Source organism: Neolamprologus brichardi, chromosome 23 (assembly GCF_056152115.1).
Source record: "Neolamprologus brichardi isolate AB-2024 chromosome 23, ASM5615211v1, whole genome shotgun sequence".
Taxonomy (NCBI): Eukaryota; Metazoa; Chordata; class Actinopteri; order Cichliformes; family Cichlidae; genus Neolamprologus; species Neolamprologus brichardi.
In genome coordinates, this window is record NC_142125.1 from 7,818,631 (window position 1) to 7,842,338 (window position 23,708).

General features: G+C 41.3%; 1 protein-coding gene across 4 annotated transcripts in view; it reads left to right on the forward strand.

The window, feature by feature from the left end:
- The window catches only part of usp24 (ubiquitin specific peptidase 24), a 33,711-nt gene extending 10,206 nt beyond the window's left edge, over positions 1-23,505 (forward strand). For 2 of the 4 annotated variants that reach the window (XM_087836464.1, XM_087836466.1), the window contains 51 exons: positions 2,312-2,419; positions 2,507-2,656; positions 3,993-4,124; positions 4,632-4,743; positions 4,829-4,905; positions 5,033-5,173; positions 5,680-5,733; positions 5,811-5,944; positions 6,083-6,149; positions 6,255-6,365; positions 6,448-6,546; positions 6,689-6,862; positions 6,957-7,042; positions 7,295-7,403; positions 7,589-7,744; positions 7,853-7,950; positions 8,155-8,250; positions 8,336-8,558; positions 8,665-8,827; positions 9,062-9,223; positions 9,351-9,421; positions 9,513-9,673; positions 9,756-9,817; positions 10,007-10,198; positions 10,303-10,417; positions 10,648-10,792; positions 10,897-11,016; positions 11,124-11,249; positions 11,575-11,673; positions 11,754-11,836; positions 11,922-12,063; positions 12,144-12,263; positions 12,375-12,589; positions 13,330-13,454; positions 13,539-13,680; positions 14,015-14,165; positions 14,277-14,372; positions 14,901-15,004; positions 15,094-15,207; positions 16,240-16,447; positions 16,555-16,644; positions 16,986-17,088; positions 17,194-17,312; positions 17,420-17,533; positions 17,612-17,677; positions 17,780-17,846; positions 17,925-18,003; positions 18,172-18,247; positions 20,159-20,245; positions 20,372-20,482; positions 20,875-23,505. In XM_087836464.1, the coding sequence (XP_087692590.1) occupies positions 2,312-2,419; positions 2,507-2,656; positions 3,993-4,124; positions 4,632-4,743; positions 4,829-4,905; positions 5,033-5,173; positions 5,680-5,733; positions 5,811-5,944; positions 6,083-6,149; positions 6,255-6,365; positions 6,448-6,546; positions 6,689-6,862; positions 6,957-7,042; positions 7,295-7,403; positions 7,589-7,744; positions 7,853-7,950; positions 8,155-8,250; positions 8,336-8,558; positions 8,665-8,827; positions 9,062-9,223; positions 9,351-9,421; positions 9,513-9,673; positions 9,756-9,817; positions 10,007-10,198; positions 10,303-10,417; positions 10,648-10,792; positions 10,897-11,016; positions 11,124-11,249; positions 11,575-11,673; positions 11,754-11,836; positions 11,922-12,063; positions 12,144-12,263; positions 12,375-12,589; positions 13,330-13,454; positions 13,539-13,680; positions 14,015-14,165; positions 14,277-14,372; positions 14,901-15,004; positions 15,094-15,207; positions 16,240-16,447; positions 16,555-16,644; positions 16,986-17,088; positions 17,194-17,312; positions 17,420-17,533; positions 17,612-17,677; positions 17,780-17,846; positions 17,925-18,003; positions 18,172-18,247; positions 20,159-20,245; positions 20,372-20,482; positions 20,875-20,937 (6,018 nt within the window). In that variant the 3' untranslated portion in view covers positions 20,938-23,505. Of the gene's footprint in view, positions 1-126; positions 229-2,311; positions 2,420-2,506; positions 2,657-3,992; positions 4,125-4,631; positions 4,744-4,828; positions 4,906-5,032; positions 5,174-5,679; positions 5,734-5,810; positions 5,945-6,082; positions 6,150-6,254; positions 6,366-6,447; positions 6,547-6,688; positions 6,863-6,956; positions 7,043-7,294; positions 7,404-7,588; positions 7,745-7,852; positions 7,951-8,154; positions 8,251-8,335; positions 8,559-8,664; positions 8,828-9,061; positions 9,224-9,350; positions 9,422-9,512; positions 9,674-9,755; positions 9,818-10,006; positions 10,199-10,302; positions 10,418-10,647; positions 10,793-10,896; positions 11,017-11,123; positions 11,250-11,574; positions 11,674-11,753; positions 11,837-11,921; positions 12,064-12,143; positions 12,264-12,374; positions 12,590-13,329; positions 13,455-13,538; positions 13,681-14,014; positions 14,166-14,276; positions 14,373-14,900; positions 15,005-15,093; positions 15,208-16,239; positions 16,448-16,554; positions 16,645-16,985; positions 17,089-17,193; positions 17,313-17,419; positions 17,534-17,611; positions 17,678-17,779; positions 17,847-17,924; positions 18,004-18,171; positions 18,248-20,158; positions 20,246-20,371; positions 20,483-20,874 lie in introns of all 4 variants that reach the window. The other 2 variants (XM_087836467.1, XM_087836465.1) reach the window with 2 other exon arrangements.
- The last annotated feature ends 203 nt before the right edge of the window (positions 23,506-23,708 follow it).

The following is a 23,708-nucleotide window of genomic DNA, read 5'->3' on the forward strand; positions in this document are numbered from 1 at the left end:
ATATTTTAAAATGACTGCTGGACTGACTGTTGCCACACATGGAAGAAAATATGTGTGTCATCCTTGGAAACCCTGCTTGTTATTTGTGTACAAATATCCCACTTCAAATGATATGTATGTCTCTAGAACTTCACTCAGGAAGACAGTAAAGGCAACGAGACTCATAGCTCATTTCATATTGGCACTTGGGGCAAGAAGAAATCTAACTCACTGGCCAAATTAAAAGAGGTATCCATTATGATTTATATTTCCACTGACTGGTGTGTATCCAATCTTGCTGCTTCAGTCCTGGCATCCAATCGTGGAGGAGGGGGTTTGACCACAAAGGGGTTTCGTTGGTCTCAGGTTGATAATTTCACAGATGATTGCAACATGAGGTTGTTTGACCAGGTGTATGTTAATCTTCTGCTTGCCTCACTAAGAGGGCTTTGGCACTCGCTAATGATTACACAGTGGTGTTGGTCTTGTCTTGGGTGAACGCTTGTGGAAATAAATGAGTGATTTATCTGCTGGATGACTGGTTAGCTTTGGTGGAAATTTTTTACTCATGCGAGGACTCTAATCAGAACCATGGATACCCAAGTGAGGCTTTTGTTTGATATTTGGCCTTTCACATTAACCCTCATCCTACCAGCATATTTGACATACATAGACCTGGGGTCCTTGGGGGCAGCAAGGATCATTAATTACCAGTCACAATAGCAAGATTATAATACTAGCAATTTTTTTTCTGCTCAAAGCATTATTAGTTATGTGTCCTATGTCATCTAAAAAGTAGATCATTATTAGATTTTTGTAAAATTGCATTTTATCGCCCAATCCACACTAAATACTCAAAACCTTAATTGATTCTGATATTCCTTAGTTTTCAGTAATTTTAAGTAAACATCAATTGTATTGTAGTTATATGACGAAAGCTGCTGGATCTATTTTGATCCCAATATAATATAATTGAAATTATTTCTCCAATGCATTCTGGGTGTTCCCCAAAGTCTCCATTACATGCTCAAAACACATCACCTAGGAGGGGGTTCTACTCTTACCTTTTCTCAATGACCAAGCTCCTTGCTCTGTTTCTGAGGCTGAGTACGAATCCTCTTCAGAAGAAACTGATTTCCACTGCTTGCATCTGTGATCTTATTCTTTCATTTACTACCCAGAGCTTGTGAACATAGAGCCAGCAGATTCACACATCTGCTGGCTGTACTTTTGCTTTCACTCTCAGCTCTCTTTTCACCACAACAGATCGGCATATCATCCACTTCACTGCCAAGACCCCACCAATATGTCTGCCGATCTCCTTTTCCAGTCTCCTCTCTTGTGAACAAACCCCAAGATATTGAAAGTCCTCCACTTGGGGCAGCAGTTTGTGCCCAAGAAGGAGTCGGCATCCCAACTAATTCACACTCAGCATCAGATTTGATGCATAAATATGAACAGAACTGGTAACAAAGAGCAGCTCTGGAAGGGATCAGCACCCAATGAGAGAGACTGACTTATTGCTGGCAACACAAACCAAGCTCTCGCAATGGTTGTATATAAATAGACAAAATGAACTAAAGCTAAACCCTTACTACAGGCAGTTATTGCATACAGTTTGCATCATCATCAGCGCGTGCTGGCATGTAAAAGGAGGAACAAAAAGTTGCTAGCTTCCTGTCTGTGTTTCGGGAGCAAAGTAACACCTTTTTCAAGTAGATTCTTCCAGCACGGTGTTGGACAGGCACATCAGCAGTAGAGGTTTCTTAACTCCCAGGAGACTCATTGCTGCTCAATCAGCTGGTGTTTGCAATATAGCAGTAACGTAACCAGAGCATTCCCCAGCTGTTTCAAGCAGATTTGGCGATGTTGCTAACGTTCTGAAAACTTTCAGTGTGGGAAGTTTCCCCATACAGACAATGAATGCAGCTAGTTCCTGCATAGGTGCAAATGGGTACTTTTGACTGAAATCCCTCGTGACTCCACAACATTTGTGGAGACAGGAAACAGAGATTTTTAAATCATTAGCAACATAATTTAAAAAAACAAAAAGCAAACCTGAAACACTAGGATGAGGGTTAAAAGTGTCAGATTTGATCTTCCGTGGTTTAAATCTCTGGCTCTGATTTTCCTTTTTCCCTTCTTGTTTTAACAACGCCCTTAATTACAAAAATAGTAAGTCTACGATGACAAAACAGTTACATAAAATTAAAAGTGATTCATAAAGATCATCGCTGACCTCTATTTTTGTAACAAGCGTCTGTGTTTGCTTTGTGATTTAGTAAATATCATCATCTGATATGCACGCATGTGTATCTGTTTATCTCAACAGGCTTCACAGCAGAGCAGTCCACAGGCGGTCTGGGTTGTTCCTGCTCTCCGTCAGCTGCATGAGATAACCCGTTCATTCATCAAGCAGACATACCAGAAACAAGACAAGGTGACACATAAAAACATATATAAATGCACACCTGAATAAGCTGCTCTACGTTGTGTTTAAGTTAACATTCCCTCTGTCTCCCAACAGAGCATCATCCAAGACTTGAAGAAGAATTTTGAGATTGTCAAACTAATCACAGGATCCCTTGTATGCTGCCATCGACTTGCAGTGACAGCTGCTGGTAACAGCGGCCTCTCAGGCTCAACCCTGGTAGATGGACGATACACCTACCAAGAGGTATGTCTGTCTTTTTAATTTAAAGGTGACCTATAATGCTCATTTCCAACCCTATAGACTCCATGGACTCGCTACTAGATTAGCAATGCATGACTCATATTTCAAAATAATCCTCATTCATTTCACACTGGGTCATGCTAATTCAACCATTGTCTAAAACAGGCTGTTTTAGCTCCCTCACAAACAAAAGATTTAAACAGCATGTGGGAACAGTTTACGTTCTCACAGCTAGAGCTGTGTGCGTGAGATGGCCATATTAGGGATATTCGCTCTCACTGACATCAAAAAGGGACAGAGCTCCCTGGGAGCTTTTCTTGATCAAACCCAGAGTTCCTCTCTGATATCTCCCATCCTGCTGGGCTTGAAGCTGCTCTCTTTTGATATCACAGTGATTCACAGAAATTTGAATATTTACAAACCTCAAAATCCAGGTTAGATGCTCCAACTTTTTTAACCCAGGACGTTTTTCGTGATCAAACTGTCATCATTGTAAAAACAAACACAGCAATGTGGTTTCATCCTCAGATCAGTTTAATGTATAATAAGAACATGTGCCTGCCTTATAACAGTTTGACTCTTTGAATATAAAGGCAAATGTCAGGCTGCAGGAACTTAACATTTACTGTTTAAATAAAGCAAATCTATATACGGCAAACACATAAGAGACTGATCAGTAAACAGTCATTTATCATCCTGGGATCCACCACAGTAATGAACATTCAGTTTACTGTTAGCTTCATGCAGGGAAATGTGTGAATATTTATTACTGAGGATGATTTTGGTGGTGCTGAAATGACATTGTTGAATATAGGCTGCACAAGAGTTAAGTTAAAACATTTACACACTTTGATACCCAGATATTAAATGCTGCTGAGTAAGATTTGTAAATGTATGATAGATAAAGGAAAAATATTTTTTAAAAAAAGAAAAAAAGATAAAAACCTCAACATCTTTTCTACTGCTAATGACCAAAACCATTATTAAGGGATTTGACTAGTGACTATAGCTTCATAAGTAAAATATCTGCTGGATGCATAGTTTCCATAGTTCCTGTCTCCTCCATTTGTCCCCCCTCCCCCAGGTTACAACTGAATAAATGTATTTAAAAATCAAATAAAATGTGTAAATGACCTGAGTACACTGACTAAAACGTAATAGCCTTCTGCTCATCCTGGGAGCTGTATTGCTGGATATTTTGATTAATTGCATAATTAGAAATTAATGTGGGTAATATGCAACTTTCCCTTAGCTGGAATGAGGTTTACACCTGAAGAACATAATGTTACATACTGATAGTGTTACAAGATAACACATTTCTCTTTCAATATGTCTTTAGTATCTGGACAGCCACCTGCGCTTCCTGGCCTTCTTTCTCCAGGAAGCTAGCCTCTACCTGGTCTGGAACAGAGCCAAGGAGCTGTGGGAGTGCCTGGTGTCAGGGCCGGATGTTTGTGAACTTGACCGTGAGGTATGAAAACAGTCATTGCAAATGAAACCTTGCCTTTGGCCATTTGTTTATCATTGCAGCCTCCTTTCTCTGGATGACTGATCTGGAGGAATGCACAAACTTTACCTCTTCCTTTTAAAGCACAATACAATGAATAGTCATATATATTTTAAATACAGAGCAAGCAGGCAAGAAAGTGACATCCATTCTGTTTAGGTTTCTCGATGTATCCAGTAAAGTTTAGCTTTATCAAGTGCTTCTTTGTATGAGAACAAAAACAACAAAAGGACAGAAAGAACTGGAGGCAGGTTTCTGCCCTTTCCAAGAGTATGAGATCATTCTGGGCACAAGTGGTTAGGATCAAATGTTTAACTACCTCACTTAGTTAAACTAACTACCAGCCTTTAACAGATCATTCATTTAGTCTTTGTGTTAGGCTCAGTTTGGTAGAACTCAGGCCAGTCCATCTCATTTGTCTCTAAAATTCACTGTAACTGACATTAACACAGTGTGTTTCTGTGTGTGCAGATGTGTTTTGAGTGGTTCACAAAAGGGCAACATGACCTTGAGAGTGATGTTCAGCAGCAACTCTTCAAGGAGAAGATCTTAAAACTGGAACCCTATGAAATCACCATGAATGGTGAGAGATGCTCTATGGTGATACATTATTGACCCACAGCAGTGGATTATAAATATGTATTTAACATGTTTTGTATGTGTTTCAGGTTTTAATCTTTTTAAGACCTTCTTTGAGAATGTTAACCTTTGTGATCATCGACTAAAACGCCAAGGAACTCAGCTGGTCAGCTTTCATTTTCTCTCTTTTGATCCTTAGTACACAGTGAACCATTCAGCGTGCAAAGGAAAAGAACACTGAAATACATCTTGGTTGACATTTAGATGTAAAGTATTATGTGCTTTGATTTCAGTGTGTGGAGCGCATTGACCTGGCAGGGATGGACTTTATCTGGCGCATCGCCATGGAGACCCCTGATGAAGAAATAGCCAATGAAGCAATCCAACTTATTATCACATATAGCTACACCAACCTCAATCCCAAGATGAAAAAGGTTTGAGTATATTTTTGCATTTATTGCTCTGGCCTCTTAATTTTAGCACTGCTTCTAAAGAGAGTGGAAGTGTCATTTAACAGAACAGTTCACATTAAAATCAGCAGCAATCTCTTTATATGATCCCAAAAAAAGTCATTATCTTTATTGTGAGCAGTTTGGTGTAGGAATTGGTTCCTTTCTAATGAACCTATTACTTTGAATCCCCAAAAGGATGTGCTCTCTGGTTCCTTTATATTCTAGTCATCTCTGTTCTCTCTATCCAAAACTGGGAAACTCAAAGCAGAACAATTTAGGTGGATAAGTTACACGGACCAGAGGGAATATGCATATTTTATCCTGGGAAGAATTCTCCTTTTAAGATGCTGCAGACTGCCTATTGTTTTCACTCCTCACTTTGATGAGAAATGATCAGAAGTATTCCAATAATAAAAATTGAATTACTGCTTTGTGGCTCTTTTTGAAACAAAGAAATCACATGCAGAAATAAATCTTCCTCCTCACAGGATTCTGTGTCTTTGCACAAGAAGTTCATTGCTGATTGCTACAAACGACTAGAGGTAAGCTGTTGAATATGTTACTAGCATGATTGTGCCATTTCACAGATCCAGCAGCACATTTCTTGTTCTTCTTTTAGGCAGCCAGTTCGGCCCTGGGTGGGCCTACTTTGACACATGCTGTTACTAAAGCAACCAAGATGCTGACAGCCACGGCCATGCCGACTGTGGCCACATCTGTACAATCACCATCCAGGTACAGAGGGGGGTTTGGGTAAGAACATAGTTACTAAACCTATTAAAATACATTTGTGTTTATATAATTTATCTTGCATGTTAGTGATGGATAAAATGTTTTGAGTATAAATAGGCTTGTTATTGTTGAGACGCTTCTGTGAATTTCCACCTCCAGATCCACTAAGCTGGTGATAATTGAAAGACTGCTGCTTTTGGCTGAGCGCTATGTCATCACTATAGAGGTAAGCTGTGCACTCTATCTCCAAGGTTTCATTACACGTGTAAATAAAAATGATTATGCTATAATGGGTTTTTGTAACCTCATGTTTTTGTGTATTTCTGTGTAGGATATGTACTCAGTTCCTCGCACTATTCTACCTCACGGGGCCTCTTTCAATGGACACCCTGTCACTCTTCACATCACCTACGAGTCAACCAAAGACACTTTTACCTTAGAGGTATTATAAACTTCTGCCCTTTTGTGCACAGTTCAGGTCTTTAGAGGAAATGGCTAATTTTACTCGTCTGTCTGTTGTACAGACTCACAGTAATGAAACAGTAGGAAGTATCCGGTGGAAGATATCTGAGCACTTGAGCTGTCCGGTGGATAATGTCCAAATCTTTGCCAATGATAGTGTGGTAAGTGTTGATGATTCAGTGCAGTGCCTGTCTGGGGAAGGTCGTCCACTATCCTGTTGTGTGTCCTTGAACAAAATTAATTTTGTTTTTTGGTTTTTTTTCTCTCACATTGTTCTTTTGCTGCACCTCCAACGTGTATTAGTTGACCATGAATCGAGACCATAAGCTGCTGTCTCAGCTTGGCTTTAGCGATGAGCAGAGCCTCACTGTGAAGAGCTCAGGCACTGGCACTCCCTCTGGCAGCTCCGAGTCCTCAGCCTCTGCCTCCAGCAGTTCCAGCTCTGCTGTCTTCAACTCTGCTTATGCCCTAGAGCAGGTACCATCATAGACATGGTTAGAACTGCAAATCGTGCATCCATTAAACTTTCCGCTGGTTCTAATGCAAAGTGCGTACATTTCTGTGTCTCTAGGAGAAGTCTCTGCCTGGAGTTGTGATGGCTTTGGTCTGTAATGTGTTTGAGATGCTTTACCAGCTAGCAAACCTTGATGAGTCCAGGTAAGGTAGTATTTCTTCCATATGACAACGGAAGATGCTATTTAGCTATACACATCACCTCATTTTGAAGCAATTTGTGTAGATACAAAAATGCATAAAAACATAGACAGAGACTCTTGCATGCATGTTTAGCTGGGTAAAAAGTGATTGGTAATTAATATTTAAGTCACTACTATTTCATAATTCATGTATTAAGACCAAAGGCAGTTAATAACCCTTTTTATGTATTTGGATATTTCTTGTACTTTCCAGGATCACTCTGCGTGTGAGGAAGTTGCTGCTGCTGATTCCAACAGATCCTGAAGTACAGGATGCACTTGACAACTTTGTTCCCAAAGAATCCAGCGTCTGGAGCCATCAGGTTACTTGAACTCTTTTCTTATTAACAGTGCTTAATGCAGAACGATAAACCTCTGAAATTTTTAATTTTCTGCTTTTGGAGGAGGGTTTATTATAAGTGTAGACAAATTTCTCTTGTGTGCATTTCTTTGCCTTATCCGTTGTCTGAGGGAGTTATTTTCTATCTTTTGTGTATCTTTTCTCTAGAAAACGCTCTTCACCCTCGGCCAGGGTACAGGCTCTCGTTCTCCTTCTATGTCCTCCAAGCAGCAACATCAGCCCAGTGCTGCTTCCATCTTGGAGTCTCTTTTTAGATCTTCAGCCCCAGGCATGTCCACATTCAGAGTGCTCTACAACCTTGAGGTACATTTAAACGTAAAACCCCAAATACGTATATAAATGCAAAATTCCCTGCTTTAAAGTTGATTAAGCTGCATCTCTTTTCCTTTTTCTCTCCTATGTCTTTGTTAGGTGTTGAGTTCAAAACTCATGCCCACATCTGATGATGAGATGGCCAAAACCAGCAGCAAATCCTTCTGTGAGAATTTCCTGAAAGCAGGAGGCCTCAGGTAGCACCACAAACAACAGACCTTTAAAACAAATGCTGTTCTTTGTTTGCTTTGAGCCACTGTAGGAGGTGTCAGCATAGTTGTCAAGCAACGTTATACACCAGTACATATATTCCACATGGCATATGCTTCTATCCAAAATGCCTCATGGCATCTTTTTATTTTTAGTCTTCAGTATTGTGTTTCTGTTTGTCACCTCTGCAGTCTGGTGGTAAATGTTATGCAGAGAGACTCCATCCCATCAGAAGTGGACTATGAGACCAGACAAGGGGTCTACTCAATCTGTCTTCAGTTGGCCAGGTGCAATACATGTGACAAACATACAAGGTTTATATAATCATCACATACTTTGCCAAACTTCTAACTGAATGGGCTTTGTTTGCAGGTTCCTTCTGGTTGGTCAAAGCATGCCTGCTGTACTGGACGATGATGTCATCAGGGATGGCGATGCGCTATCATCTCGGCCGTTCCGTAATGCTGGGCGAGCAGGGCGACAGCTCTCTCTATGTGGCACTCCAGAGAAGTCCTCCTACAGACAGATGTCTTTGTCTGAGCGATCATCCATAAGAGTTGAAGAAATCATACCTGCTGCACGTGTCGCTATTCAGGTATGGTAGAAATAATTTCAATTTTGAAGTTATTTCTTGGGTAAATTTGGTATCCAGTAAATGTAAAGTATTCCAGATGCTCTATCTGCTGCTGTTTCTTTTATAGACCATGGAAGTGGGGGACTTCACTTCCACAGTGGCCTGTTTTATGCGTCTGACCTGGGCGGCTGCAGCAGGTCGATTAGATCTGGTTGGTAGCCCACAGCCAATCAGAGAGACGCATGGCTCTCTTCTGCCCCAGGGAGTACGCACTAGAGTCAGCAGCACTGGTGAGACAAAGAAAAAACAATCATTACACATTTTGTCTGTTTGTCTCTGTAAGTCTACCAAGTAGATAACTTATGGTGTTAGCTACATGTTTTTCAGTCAGTGGATGTGGCTTGTACAACTTAATTCTTAATTAATGACTAATGCTGACTATTGGCTATTAATAGGTCACGCTCAAAATATTTTACTGAAACTAAACCTAAAGAATTGAAAGTAAATGTATTTGTGTTTTGCAGGGAGTAACTGCAGCTCCAGTAGCGAGGGCGAGACCACACCAACAGCATTGCATGCAGGGATATGTGTCAGACAGCAGAGTGTCTCCATCAAAGATGCCATCATCGCCCGCGAGGCTTTGTCTCTGCTGGTTACCTGTTTGCAGTTACGCTGTCAGCAGCTGTGTAAGACTCCTGCAGGCGTACAGACAACACCACAAGATCACAGTCTCACTTTTACTGTGTATTGCAATGAGATATTCTGTACTGTGTCCAACAGACTCTAAATCTTGTGTTTGGTTTCTTTCTCCAGCTTCTTTTTACAACCTGCCTTCTGTCAATGATTTTATTATTGATATTCTGCTCGGATCTCCCAGCGGAGAGGTAAATAACACACTCAGCAAACAACAGAAGAAATGTATTTCAAACATTATATTATATTTACTTATCTTTTCTATGTTTCTTCTTCTCTCAGATCCGCCGTGTGGCTTGTGATCAACTGTACACTTTGAGCCAAACTGACACATCCGCCTTCCCTGAAGTCCAAAAACCTAACTTGTTCCTCCTTTCAGTTATCCTGACTGCTCAGCTCCCGTTATGGAGCCCCACATCTGTAATGAGAGGGGTCAACCAAAGGTATCTAATCAATAAAGCACAAGGTGCAAAATCCCTAAAACATATGCAGACATCATGAGTTAGTGTTGGTTTTTGTTTTCAGATTGCTGTCCCAGTGCACTGAATACTTTGATCTAAGATGCCAGCTTTTGGACGACCTAACTAGTAAGCCACAGTTACACATTCCTATTTATGACGTTTTGTCCCTGATTGAGGCTCTGTTGTAATGCAGACATTACAGACTGCTTTTTCACCAACTAAAGGCCAGTGAATCACACATTTGCTTTCTGCTCCTTTCTTTTTCTATCCCTCCTTTCCTTCCTCCCGCTTCGCTGCATGCCTCACCTCCTCAAGCGTCAGAGATGGAGGTGTTAAAAGTGAGCGCAGCCACCATGCTGGAGGACGAGATCTCTTGGCTTGACAATTTTGAGCCTAGCTGGAGCTCTGAGATGGAGACCAGCGAGGCAGATAACATCCTCCTAGCAGGGCACCTCAGACTTATCAAGACCTTGTTGTCTCTCTGTGGCAATGAGAAAGAACATCTTGGTGAGCAAACATTGAGTATACATGCATATCCACACCTATCCAATGTATATTCTATTTTATTTAGGACACAGCGGTTATGTAACTGTTTGTAACTTTTTGTGCAGGTCCATCTCTCATCCAGCAGTTGCTCGATGACTTCCTGTTTCGAGCCTCACGCATCATTATCAACAGCTCCAACCCTACAACTTCCCCGGCCCCCAGCCATGATTTCCACCCAAAGTACGTATTCCTTTCCTTCCAATTAGTTTCATTTTTTGTCTGTTCTAATCCAACTTTTCATTTTTTTAAGATGTGATTTTGAGAATCTTTTTGTGATTTCATATAAAAGGGATCTGCTTTTTTGTTTGTTTGTTTGTTTGTTTTAAGTAATGGGTAAATTTGCAAACAACATTGTGTGTTTTGTAGTATTCCTGATAGCGGTATTTAATCATTTCTCTATGTGTGATTAGGTGCAGCACAGCCAGCAGCAGATTGGCAGCCTATGAGGTGCTGGTAATGCTGGCAGACAGCTCTCTTTCAAACCTACAGCTCATCACCAGAGAGCTGCTGTCCATGCACCACCAGTCAGATCCTTCGCTCTGCAAGGAGTTTGATGTAAGACACCCGTTAAAATAGAATTAATTGTAATCATGTTTGGTGTTGCATGTAGTCTGACAGTGCTTTTGGTGTGAAAGTAACTCTTTCTCCCTTTCCTTTAGTATCTACCCCCTGTAGAGAGCCGTTCAGTCTCAGGTTTTGTTGGGTTGAAGAACGGTGGAGCCACCTGTTATATGAATGCTGTGTTCCAGCAGCTTTACATGCAGCCCGGCCTCCCAGAGGTACGCTTTCAATGAACTGTTTACTTAATTTATTTCTCTCCATACATTATGTGATACTTAGCAGTAACACCAGTATCTGTGACTACAATACAATTTTTTTGTTTTAGGCTTTCCTGTCCATTGAAGATGACACAGACCAGCCTGAAGAGAGTGTTTTCTATCAGGTCCAGTCTCTATTTGGCCATCTGATGGAGAGCAAACTCCAGTATTATGTACCTGAGAACTTCTGGAAGGTAAAAGTCTGTTCACTGTTAAATCATTTAGAAACCTGAGACTAAGTGCTATTTTTAATTTGCACAAGCACAATCTTGGAGTTCATCGCTGTTTCTTGTTTTTTGTTTTTTTTATCATGTAAAATTATGTGGGGGTTTTTAATAAGTCCTAATGATGGACCATGTTGTGCTGTCTGTAATCATTATGTCTGTAAAGTCTGTGTAACACATACAGATTTTGTTATCTTGGATAGTGACACAACTGAGTGTCATTAACTAAAGTGACAAAACTCAGTTTATCAATAGATATGTAACTGTATAAACATGCATAATATTTCTGTTGCAGATCTTCAAGATGTGGAACAAAGAGCTATATGTAAGAGAACAGCAGGATGCCTATGAGTTTTTCACTAGCCTGGTGGATCAGCTTGACGAACATCTCAAGGTATAACTCGCACACTAAAAGAACACTGTCGTCACTTGATTAGAAACTTTAATTTGTCAATGACAAACTTTTTCCACCAGAAAATGGGTCGAGAGCAGATCTTCAAAAACACATTTCAGGGAATTTTCTCTGACCAGAAGATCTGTAAAGACTGTCCTCACCGGTGAGCCACAGGTTTTTACTGTGTAGAATTTACCAAATCTTTTTCTTTATGCATGAAATTTGACTCACAAACATCCTTTGCACAGATATGAGCGTGAGGAAACATTCATGGCACTGAACCTTGGAGTGACCTCTTGTCAGAGTTTAGAGATCTCATTAGACCAGTTTGTCCGAGGAGAGGTGCTAGAGGGCAGCAATGCCTACTACTGTGAGAAATGCAAAGAGAAGGTCTGTAAACTCCCCTTCATGCTTTTATACATCACTGACATCATATGTGCTTATAAGTGTTAGTGTGTGTGTTTGTACAGAGGACCACAGTGAAGAGGACATGTATCAAATCCCTGCCCAGTGTTCTCTGTATTCACCTTATGCGCTTTGGCTTCGACTGGGAAAGCGGACGATCTATCAAATATGATGAGCAGATTAGGGTATGAAGATCAGACACTTGTACCTAATGGATCACATTTCCTAATATTGTTACAACCTCCTTAACTTTAATGTAAATGTGATTGGGATTAAGGTTGTTTCCATTGTTTCAGTTCCCCTGGGTGCTGAACATGGAGCCCTACACTGTATCTGGAATGGCTCGTCAAGACTGCAGCGGAGAGGGAGGCGAGGGGAGAGGCGACGGGAGCTCAGGAGGGTCACCCAGGAAAAAAGTCACAATTTCTGAGAACTATGAGCTTGTGGGAGTTGTTGTCCACAGTGGTCAGGCGCATGCTGGCCATTACTACTCTTTTATTAAAGATAGACGGTAAGAGACACTGTAGTCAGTCTTACCTCATTTCACAGGAATCGTTTTCTAATGGCAGAGTTTTGTGCTTTTCCTAATTGTATCTTTCCTTCTCTTTGCTACTTTACATAAGGAGTACCTAACCAGCAATTGGTGGAATACATTAATTGGTTGCTTTAGTTTTCCAGGCAGAATTTAGAAGACCTCCTTGGGTCTTGCATATGAATGCAGTATCAGATTTTGTATGGGCTCCTGGATTAGTTTGTAAGCATCTCCAGATGTCTGGCGCTGGAAGGCAGTCGTGCTTACTGGAGAAGTGGAATGTAAAGAGACCACAGAAGCTTGTTTTTGGCACCCTGCTCTCACTCATTTTCTTGTTCCTTTCCATGCTTAAGAAATTCTGTTCTCAGGATGATGCTTACTTTGCAGGAAAACAGACACATTCTGAAGCTGCTTCTTAGTCACTTACTGTTTATGTCAGGTCTGTGTGGGTTTAAAGCCAAGAACAGTGACATAAAAACTTAGCAGACGAGCTGGATAGATGCATGCGAATACTGTGATCTGCCAGTAGGTTAATCTGGTGTGCTGTCTATATAGTGCTGGGTACATACATGAGTGAAGATCCAGGTTTTTTTGCTTGTAAGCTTTTTTAGTTTTTGCATTAGGTTATTATTTAAACTTCATGGAGTTTCCAGTATGTCTCTCTTTCTGCTTTATCTTCTCAAATTCCTTTTTTGTCATCCATCTTTGTTTACTAATAGCGGTGGTGCACGTGGTCGGTGGTACAAGTTCAATGACAACGTGGTAGAAGAGTTCGATATGAACGACGAAACTTTGGAGTACGAGTGCTTCGGTGGGGAGTATCGTCCCAAGGTTTATGACCAGTGTAAGTTGCTGACATTACTTTACTTTATGTGGATTAGCAGTACACACAAGTACAAAATCTTAAATAACTTTGATGTATGCTCAGCCAACCCTTACCCTGACGTGCGGAGGAGATACTGGAATGCCTACATGCTGTTTTATCAGAAGATCAGCGACCAGAATTCGCCTGTTCTGCCCAAAAAGAGCAGAGTCAGCATCATGAGACAGGAAGCTGAGGACCTTTCACTGTGAGTCAAATTTCCATATGTACCACAGTCACCTTGAAAACATTCTCATTGGACTGTTGAAAATGCATCTGTCATCTTTTCATACATCCATGTGCAACAGTCAGCAAACTGTCACCGCAGGCAGTAGGTGATAGATTTGATGCTGACAGTTAAAGACTTATTTACAAAGACTTCATTTATATGCATTATACAGAAACTTTAATGAACCATCACGGATGTTAATCACATGATGCGAGTCATATTTGTATATGAACACTGTCAGAAGAACAGCAGTTGGGAACGGCTCCAGTGCATTAACTATTATGAACCATCTATGTTGTCTCTTTATTCCCAGGTCTGCTCCATCTTCTCCTGATGTTTCCCCACAGTCCTCTCCACGCCCCCCAAGAGCCAACAATGACCGTCTCACTCTACTCACCCGTCTGGTCCGCAAGGGAGAGAAGAAGGGCCTGTTTGTAGAGAAAATGCCCGTCAGCATCTATCAGGTAAGGCAAAATCTGCCTTTACACGAGCTAAACACGAGTTATATTAGTCAGAGAGAGAATTGCTTTAAATATTCATAGTTGTCTCACCGCTTTGTTTGTGTGTTTGTGCAGATTGTGAGAGATGAGAATCTGAAGTTCATGAGAAACAGAGATGTCTACAACAGCGACTACTTCAACTTCACCCTTTCCCTGGCTTCAGTCAATGCAGTATGTTTCTCTGTTGGCTTGTCTAAATATACCTAAACACAGACTGAAGATACACAACACTTTGAGCTTCATGTATTTGCCGGTTGTAATCAAAAGACATAAAACAAGGTTTTCTTCCAAATATTCAGCAGTTTGTTTTTCTCTGGTACTTGAAGTAGATGCAAGTAAAATATTGGATTTCACTTTTGGTCTGTGTCTACACAACTGAAAAAACAGTGTGTATTTTACTTTTCTGAGGCAATGCTTTTATTGCAGGTCAGCATTTTACAGTAACTGCACTTCCTTATAGGAATCGGAGTACTGTTCACCTGTAATGACAGATTGCATTCTGCCATTAGAGAGAAATACTCTGACATACATGAATGATAATTATTTAAATATTGTGAGTCCTGATGCAGAATGGAACCCACCGCCATTGCAATATTACTATTATATATGCTATAATGCAATACTATAGTGTTTATATACATAAAATAACATGCAGTATGATAAGCAGTGATGTTTTAAAAAGCTGTGTTCCTTTTGCAGACAAAACTGAAGCATCCAGGCTACCAGCCAATGGCCAAAGAGAGTCTTCAGCTGGCTGTTCACTTTCTGTTCCACACCTACTTGCACACCAAAAAGAAACTCAGGTGATTTCACTTGCATGCATCCACATGTGTTAAGTTTGAGCACCTTCATGAGGAGCAACATTATATCTGTATTTGTGTGTCTCTTGCAGGGTGGACACAGAGGAGTGGATGGCGACAGTGGAGGTGTTGCTGTCTAAGAGCAGTGAGGCATGCCAGTGGATGGTGCAGTACCTGGTGGGGCCAGAGGGCCGCGAAATCGTCAAGTTAGTACATTCCTGCCAACTAATTAACCCACAGAGCTGTTGTCACATTATTTCTCATGACTAATATGAAATATTAAAACAATTTTCTACATTGTTTAGATAGCAATACAATATTGCTGCTGCTTGAAAGTGGAAATGACAGGGTACAGTTATGTCTGCATCAGGTGTGGATGTAATCCATGTTTGTAGGACTGCTTTTGCAGAAGCTTGACCTAGGTTTGATCAGTACAGCATTTTTGTAGCTGTCCTAGTGATATGCAATACTTTAGACTTGGCAGCTCCAAGCATTGCGCCCTCATTCTAATCAATGCACATTCAACTCTCTGACCAGGGCCAAATAATTCCACTTTGATTATTTTTCCTACAACGCGTAAAGCTTTACTAAATATATAATGCCCACACACATTACCTCTGGAGTGTTTTAATGCTATATAATTTATTATATTTGCACACTTCATCAGTATAACTGCAAAAGTCTTGGAGCATACTTACAGTTGCATCTTTACTGACAGTAGAGATATTAAACACTTGTGTGCTTGTTGCTCACTGACTTAATGCTGATTGGCTAAAAAAAAAGCAAGTCCTTCTCTGGAATGTAAACATTTAGAACCACAGGATAGTTTTCCAAAGCGTGTGTTTGGGAGAAAGGTGTTGTCTTACACTACTTGATGTTTAAGCATGGGGTGATCATATGATCCTCAGACAGGATTGGTTGTCGAACATCGGATGTTTTGGGCAACAGTACACCACAGCTGCCTTTACATACCACACCCCTCCCCGTAGAACAGAGGTACAGATTGTCACACTTAACTATGTGCCTCAAGGCCAAAGCAGCCAGAACTGTTAAGCAAAGTACAACAAAGAAATTTCCCACATGAACAGTGTTGTAAACTTGTCTGTCCTTTCAGATTTTATCATAAGATACTGAGTGTCTTATGATAAGACATTAGTCATGTTAATTGAAGTTCCTGCCTTAGAGGTTTATTTCCCTTCACTGGAGTGCTGATATTGATTGTTTTGACATTTCCTTAGGGTTTGTCTGTTGGAGTGCAGTGTAAGAGAGGTGAGGGTGGTGGTTGCATCCATCCTCGAAAAGACTCTGGAGAGTGCACTTCAGTTTGGAGATCCAGGACTAGACGGTTTAACAGATGCTCTGCTCTCCTTACTGGACAAAGATGTTCCTGAGAATGTGAAGAACTGTGCGCAGTATTTCAACCTCTTCAGCAACTTCGCTCAGAGGGTAATTCTTCAAAATTGAGTGTTTAAGTACAAGCCATTAAATTTAATGACTGTTTGATTTCCTGAGTGTTCTCTGTTTTTTGTTCACTCTCTCCCTCCCTCTCTCAGGGTTGCGGTCCTTGTCAGTTGTTGTTGAAACACTCGGCGTATCGCCGGATGCTCATCTTTCTGTTGGGCCCCAATAGGCAGAACAACCAGGTACAGTTTACATAATACACACTGCATGTTTCATATGTTTGTCATTCTTAATGTTTTCACTTTAGCTCAACTTTTCCACTCACTGAATTACACTCAGGAAACAAAGTGTAAGTTTTTTGCTTATCCAACGCTGAGTTGCAGTGGTAACAGGTTAAGCAGGTATTCCAGACATCCTTCTCAATAGTAACAGTTTAGAGAGATCCCAAGTCATTCCCAGGTAAAATGAGGTATATAATCTCTCAAGCGAGTTCTGGGTCTGTATTGAGGGCACTTCTCAGTTGGGTATACGTAGAAAAAACCTCCAAAGAAAGGCAGAGAAGTTTTACTTTGTGTTTTTACAGAACCGAAGGTGGAGTCCAGCTCAGGCTCGGGAGTTTCTTCACCTGCACAGCACTCTGGCCCTGATCACTCTGCACTCTGACCTCAGCCCCCAGCGCACACAGGGTGATGCACCTAAATTGATGCACACACTACTACAAATGTGCACCTACTGACACAGCCTCAGTCTTATTGTGATTGTTTGTTTATCACCCGTTGTTCCTCACGTAGCTCCCGGAGGGCTTAAGCTGCGCCTGAGTAGTGTCCTGTCCTCCACCCCTCTTCTCCCTCTCCATGCGGACATCCTTGCCTCACTCTTTACTCCAGAAGGACAGCCTTACCTTCTAGAGGTAAGATAAAAAAACCATCAGTTCAATGTTTTACTTCTTCATTATTAAATAGAAAAGACTCAGAAGCTCTTTGATTGACAATTTTCCCAATTGTAAATACCCAACAGGTGATGTTTGCAATGCGCGAGTTATCAGGCGCACTGTCTCTCCTGATAGAGATGGTGACCTACAGCTCGTTCTGTAATGAGCCCTTCTCTCTGGGAGTCCTGCAGTTACTCAAAGTAAGAATCTCTGAAAAGCAGCTCAACCACATTTACTCCACAATCAGTATGCACTAAATTGTTTTGTACTCTTCACAGACACAGCTGGAAACAGCTCCACCTCATGAACTGAAGAACATTTTTCTGATGCTGCAGGAGCTTCTAGTGAGTAACATCCTTCAGTGACCCTTCCTCTGTTGATCTTTCATGTTGCGTGGTCACTATGAGGTCTCACATTTCCTAACTTCATTTAAATCTTTTCCACAGGTAATGGAAGACCCTCTGCAATCCCAGAGACTCAAGTATGCTTTTGAGTCAGAGAAAGGTCTATTAGGTATGTCTGTTGTTTTGTTTTTTTCCTATTGACAACAGTGTACAAATCCTTGTAGCTCATAATGTGTTTTCTCCATAGCTTTGATGCAGCAGAGCAACAATGTAGACAGCAGGCGCTGCTACCAGTGTGTTAAGTTCCTGGTCACATTAGCTCAAAAGTGAGTACATCTGCAGTTTAGGGATCAGACTCGGGCAGAAAAATATTTGGTTGTTATGTGTTTTTTTTTCTTCCAGTATGAACTATTATCAACTGTAATAGTAGTAGTGTTAGCAGATTAACCTACCAACATAATTCTGACCCTGCTTTCATCCCTCCCACTCTCCAGGTGTCCTCAAGCTAAGGACTACTTCAAGGACTTGTCTGGCACCTGGAGTTGGGCGGTGCAGTGGCTCCAGAAAAAGGCAAGCCTAAGAAATACTGTAGGACCACCTACACTACATGAACAAAAGTACAGGGCCACACCTCTTAATCTTTAAAGTGACATGTTTTCAGTCCCATTGCACCCAACATTTACAAACATTTGGGAAAGAAGAAAATGTTTCAGAACCACAACAACTCGGCCATGAAATGGAAGATCACGTAAAGTTACTAAGGCTACGTTCACACTGCAGGCGAAAGCGCATCAAATCCAATTTTTTTGACCCTATTAGACCCATATCCGATCATGGTATGACAGTGTGAACGGCACAAATCCGATATTTTCAAATCCGATCTGGGTCACTTTCGTATGTGGTACTGGATCCGATACATATCCGATGTTTCAGAAAGAGACTGCTGTTTGAACGGTCAAGTCGCATTAAATCCGTCTTTTATGTCACTGACACAAGACAGACGCCAATTATCAGCGCCCAATAAGACATCGCGAACGTTTCCTGGCCATCCGGTGAAACTGTTGGGAAGACAACGTTGGAGAAATGTTAACATTTTATTTGTACTGTGTAATCTGCAGATTCTGACAGAAATCTGCAACTATCCTTTGAAGCACCGCTCCTCTCTAAAACAGCAATAAGGATAATTATTAGGTTATCTACATTATTATGTAAATAACAAAATAACTTAAAGCAAAAATTGGGAAATGTGAAGTCTGAAGTCTTTATATTAAGCATCTTCTTTTGCGCATGCGGGCCGCTTTCACACTAGAGAGCGTTTGCTGTCGCATTTTATTTGTAGTGTGAACGAGCAGACAAAAAAATCGGATTTGATCAAAAAATCGGAATTGAGCATTAAGACCTGGAGTGTGAACGTAGCCTAAGAGGAGTTGCATAGTGCTTAAGAGATGCCAACACTTGATGATTCAGTAACTGCAGATTTCCAAACCTCTGCCATGAACATCAGCTCAGTAACTGTGGGCTGGGAGCTTCATAGCCTGGGTTTCCATGGGCAACCAGTTTCTGTAGGTGGCCCAGTACGTTTATCCATATAGTGTACATCACATTAGTGTGAGGCATTTTTGGCTTTTGTAATTGACAGTAGAAGTGAGAAGGATGGAGGACAGCAGCCAACAAAAATCCCCAATGCCTTTAAGCCCAAACCTCAGTGTTTCCCATTCCCTTCTTATTATTTAATCCAACATAACCTCCAAGTTCTTACAGGTGAATTCGGACACACTGTGTTGTTAAAAACTAATCAGCCTTTCAAATATTAGTTTAAATCTGAACTCAGTTTAGCACGGCATAAATTTTTTATTTTTTTAGAACTTTTTTTCATTTAGCTAAATGATAGTTTAGTAAAGTTTGCCTTGATATTAGTTACCACTTGGTGCCAAACATAAGGTCCGAGGACCAGAATCAGCTCAGCAAATCAGCCCACTGGACTGCATTGGAAAATATGAAGGGGAGGATCGACTTTGGACTTTTAATTGTGTTTTCATAAGTTTTACCACTTTTACTACTTACAAAGACCTCCCCCATGGCCATTCGTACTACACCAAAGTATTCAAGTAATAGATAAACAATAAACTAACAAAAAAAACAGCATTGTTGTATGCAGACTATACAGTAACTATTTTCTATTCATTACAGCGAACTTTAGGTAACTGAACTGTTTTTCCGAACTGAACTTAAAACTCCTTTAAATCATATTTATTACCATCATAACTTATCTTGCTTGTTGTTGTTTCTTTCTGTATACATTTTTGTTCACAGCTCACTCAGTATATTAAATTTGTTCCATCATTAATTTTCATATTACTGGAGCTAAACGAGAGTCTTTACAGTGCCCCCTGTTTAGGAGACACTTAGCTTAACCACTATGGCACTTATGAAGAACTGTAAATTGTGCTGTATGCTCACAGTGACTCTCTCTGCCTTCAGATGACAGAACATTACTGGACTCCACAGAGCAACGTCTCAAATGAGACATCCACCAATAAAACCTTCCAGCGCACAATTTCTGCACAGGTAAATACACGCACACACAAAAATACCATATATCAACGTCCTCCAGTTCTCCTATTACACTCACTCACACTGTTTATTTTCCCTGTGTGTGCCTGCGTGTGTGTGTGTGTGTGTCACACTCTGCAGGATACCTTGGCCTATGCTACAGCATTGTTAAATGAGAAAGAGCAGTCTGGTAGCAGTAATGGTTCTGACGGCAGCCCGGCGAATGAAAACGCTGACCGCAGTCTCCGACAGGTATCTCTCAGCTACATCCAAACGAGCAGCTTAGAACAGTGGAGCTCTCAAATGACTCATGGTTTTAAAGCAGTTCCCGCTCAGCTCACATAAGCCCGAAAGAGAAGAATAGAGCAAAAATGGATCATCTCATTGGCTTCTGTCAAAAGCAGTTTGTTACCGCCCACGGTTATTATTAGAGGTGGATTTGAAGCTGTTTCATTCTTCTCCGACTCCCGCTGGGGCTGTCAGGATGCCCACACAACCCCAGATTGTCACTTGTGCTCACATAAAAACATTATAGACAATCGGTGTGTTGAATAGAAATTATAATCCTCCTGGCTCTGCCTAACAGATGGATAATTCAACTTTTTTTGTTTTTTTTAATCCAACTTCCCTCTATTCTACCACAGGGGTCAGAGTCTCCCATGATGCTCGGTGATTCTAAGAGCGATCTAGAAGATGTGGACCCCTAGGTCGTCCTACCAGTGGGATCCCTCCAAAGGAGAGGCAGCTCCGGGAAGCCATTCGAAAAGGCTGCACTTTGCCTCTGATTGGTCAGGACATTTAGGACTCCACAGCAAGCCAATCAGAACATTTGTCTCAGTCGCTAAGGCAACGAAGGAGCTATGAATAAATCATGAATTACTTCCTTTCACATGAGCCAAGGCGATGATGGAGATGCATTATCATTAAGGGCAGCAGAGTTGATTAGGGTGGGAAGTGCAAATAACCTTCCACAATCATGGATGACTTCAGTTTATCCTTTTATTCATTCATTCACTCAGAATGACAGCAAGGTGGAGGATGGGTTTGGGTTGTGTTTTAACAATTTTCTGCTCATGTTTGCCAATTTATCTACATATTCATATTGTAAAGATTTTGTTCCATATATGTTATTTCCAGTGTAAGATAATATTTTAAAGTGTCCTGTGCTCTTCTCTCACAGCCATGCAAATTGCGGGAGGTCACATTTAGCTGCTCTAGAGGAACTTACAGACAGGAACACCTCCACATATGAGCACTTGGGAGGGAGGGTGGGTTTAAGTATGCACTTTATAGTCCAACCCATTCTGTTGTGATGTACAGCAGCACTGGTCAGTTCCTCTAGAGCCTCGTCTTCTTTTGCTTTTAACAACTTATATTTGCAGTGCCACTTATGCAACACATGAGAGCCCTGATGGCAAGCCAGTCTGCCTGTGACTTGACCTTTGACCCTCGGCCACCACAGTGTAGCCATCGGGATGCAGTAGGGGGCTGGTCCTGTTGTATGACGGTTCCAGACCCTCAGCATATCTGAAACAAGCAGTGCCATGGTCAGTACTCTCCCTCCACTCCTCCTCCTTGCTGACAAGCGGCCTCGTGTTCTGGATTTTATTCTTTTTGTCGCTGTGTTTTATTTTCAATGCCACTTTTCTTTGAATCTGGATGAATTGAATTACTGCAGAGGATTAGGGACTCGAGCCTTATGCAGGAAAAAGCTGATCTGGAAGAGCGCAGATCAGTTGTGGTGGGCCATCAGTGCTGCCTGAAGGGGAGCTCAGGAGCAGGTTTTTATTTTTAGGTGCCAAGGTTACACACACACATGCACACAAAAACTAGAACTTCTGAAAAACATGCAGGCGTGTGTCACTCATTCACTTCGCTCACAAAGACAGAGAACAGGTCCTCTTCACCTCACTGTTACCTCTGCTTTATCAGGTTTCTTTTTTTTTTCTGATGGAGTTTACATTTTGCTTTGCCTTTTGCTTTTGTCAACCTTTGGAAACACACACAGAGGAGCTAAACCCAAATGTAGCTCTAGTTTTTACTGGAGAGCAACACCCATGTTACCATCATCCCTGCCCCCATCATCGGGAGACTTGAAGTGCCTTAACCTCCCGATCTCCCTCCCGTCTCCCCTCGGACACTGTCTCGTCACATCTCCGATGAGGTACGTCCTCACCTGCTCCACCCGTGACGCTAAACCAAGTGTCTCCTGTGGTCATGTAGAAGGGCAACAGGGCTTCTTCCTTTGCATTATTCTTGAAACTACTACAGGGAATTTCCTCTGTGTGTTGTGACAAAGGACTGTAGGAATGTAACTGTTGACTCTGTGTGTGAATGGGGAGGTGGGCGTGGAAGTTTTACCCAGTAACACAGGGTTTAGGCAACACGACAGGGTTCTGATGATGGTAAAATGCTGCTTCTCTTCACTCTGCACTCAGACAGAGACACTTTGTAGATAATTCATGCTAGGTAGTTTTAATGAAGTCACGCTTTCACTAACATGTTTTAAGACATGAGCCTAAACTTGCTTAGCAGATTAGCTCTCAGCTTTAACAGGTCAATGTTTACAATGTAAGGACCTAGGAAGCTACCATGCAAAATGATTTTCTGTTGGAATCAACGTGCGATCAATCCGCTGGCTCCTCTGCATCCGAGAAGAGGAAAGACACTGCTTTAGCCCTTCCATGCTCCTCCACCCCATTTTCCTCTCATTAGATGTGAATGTCACATCGTGCTCTCCAGCACGTTTGCATGTGTGGCAGTAAGTGATGGTGAGGTTTGTCTTTTCTGCGTGATGGAAAAAAACAAAATCAGCCCCCACCCCCTCCACATGTTGTTTGCTGTGTAATTTGGTATCATTAATGTCACAAACACACGCCCCTTCATAGTGGCTGGTTATGGGCGATCTGAAGGAGCTGCATGCAGTCTGTGCCAAGTGATTACATGACCATGGCAACATGAGTTACATTCAGCCAAGAGTTTTGTTGGTTTGGCCCTCTGCTACATCACCACAAATACTTAAAAATAGAAAAAAAGAAAAAAAACAACTTCAAAACAATCTTGTTTTAATCCTGGGATGCAGGGAGGGATGGGTAGGTGCGAGGTTAGGGATTGGCATCTATACGGGTTTTTACTGTCATTCAATTTTGAAACTTCACTTCTGACATCGCAAGACTCTGTAATGCATGTTAAGACTCAGTTTTAATTTGTACATCAGAGTTTGATTAAGGGGAAATTTGATATAAAATAAACTGGAATGCACAACCTTTTGCAAATATTGTCTTTATGCATTTCTATATACATGATACAACCGTAGACTGTATATAAAAGGCGTAACCTCTGTGACATCGCCAGTTGTTTTGTGAAGCTTCAAACTGAGCATTTTCACCATCTTAGCTCTTTTAAAACAAGATAATGACAAACTGGGAGGCCACATTTCAATTTATTATCTTTGTAGTCACGAATAGGAACTATAATT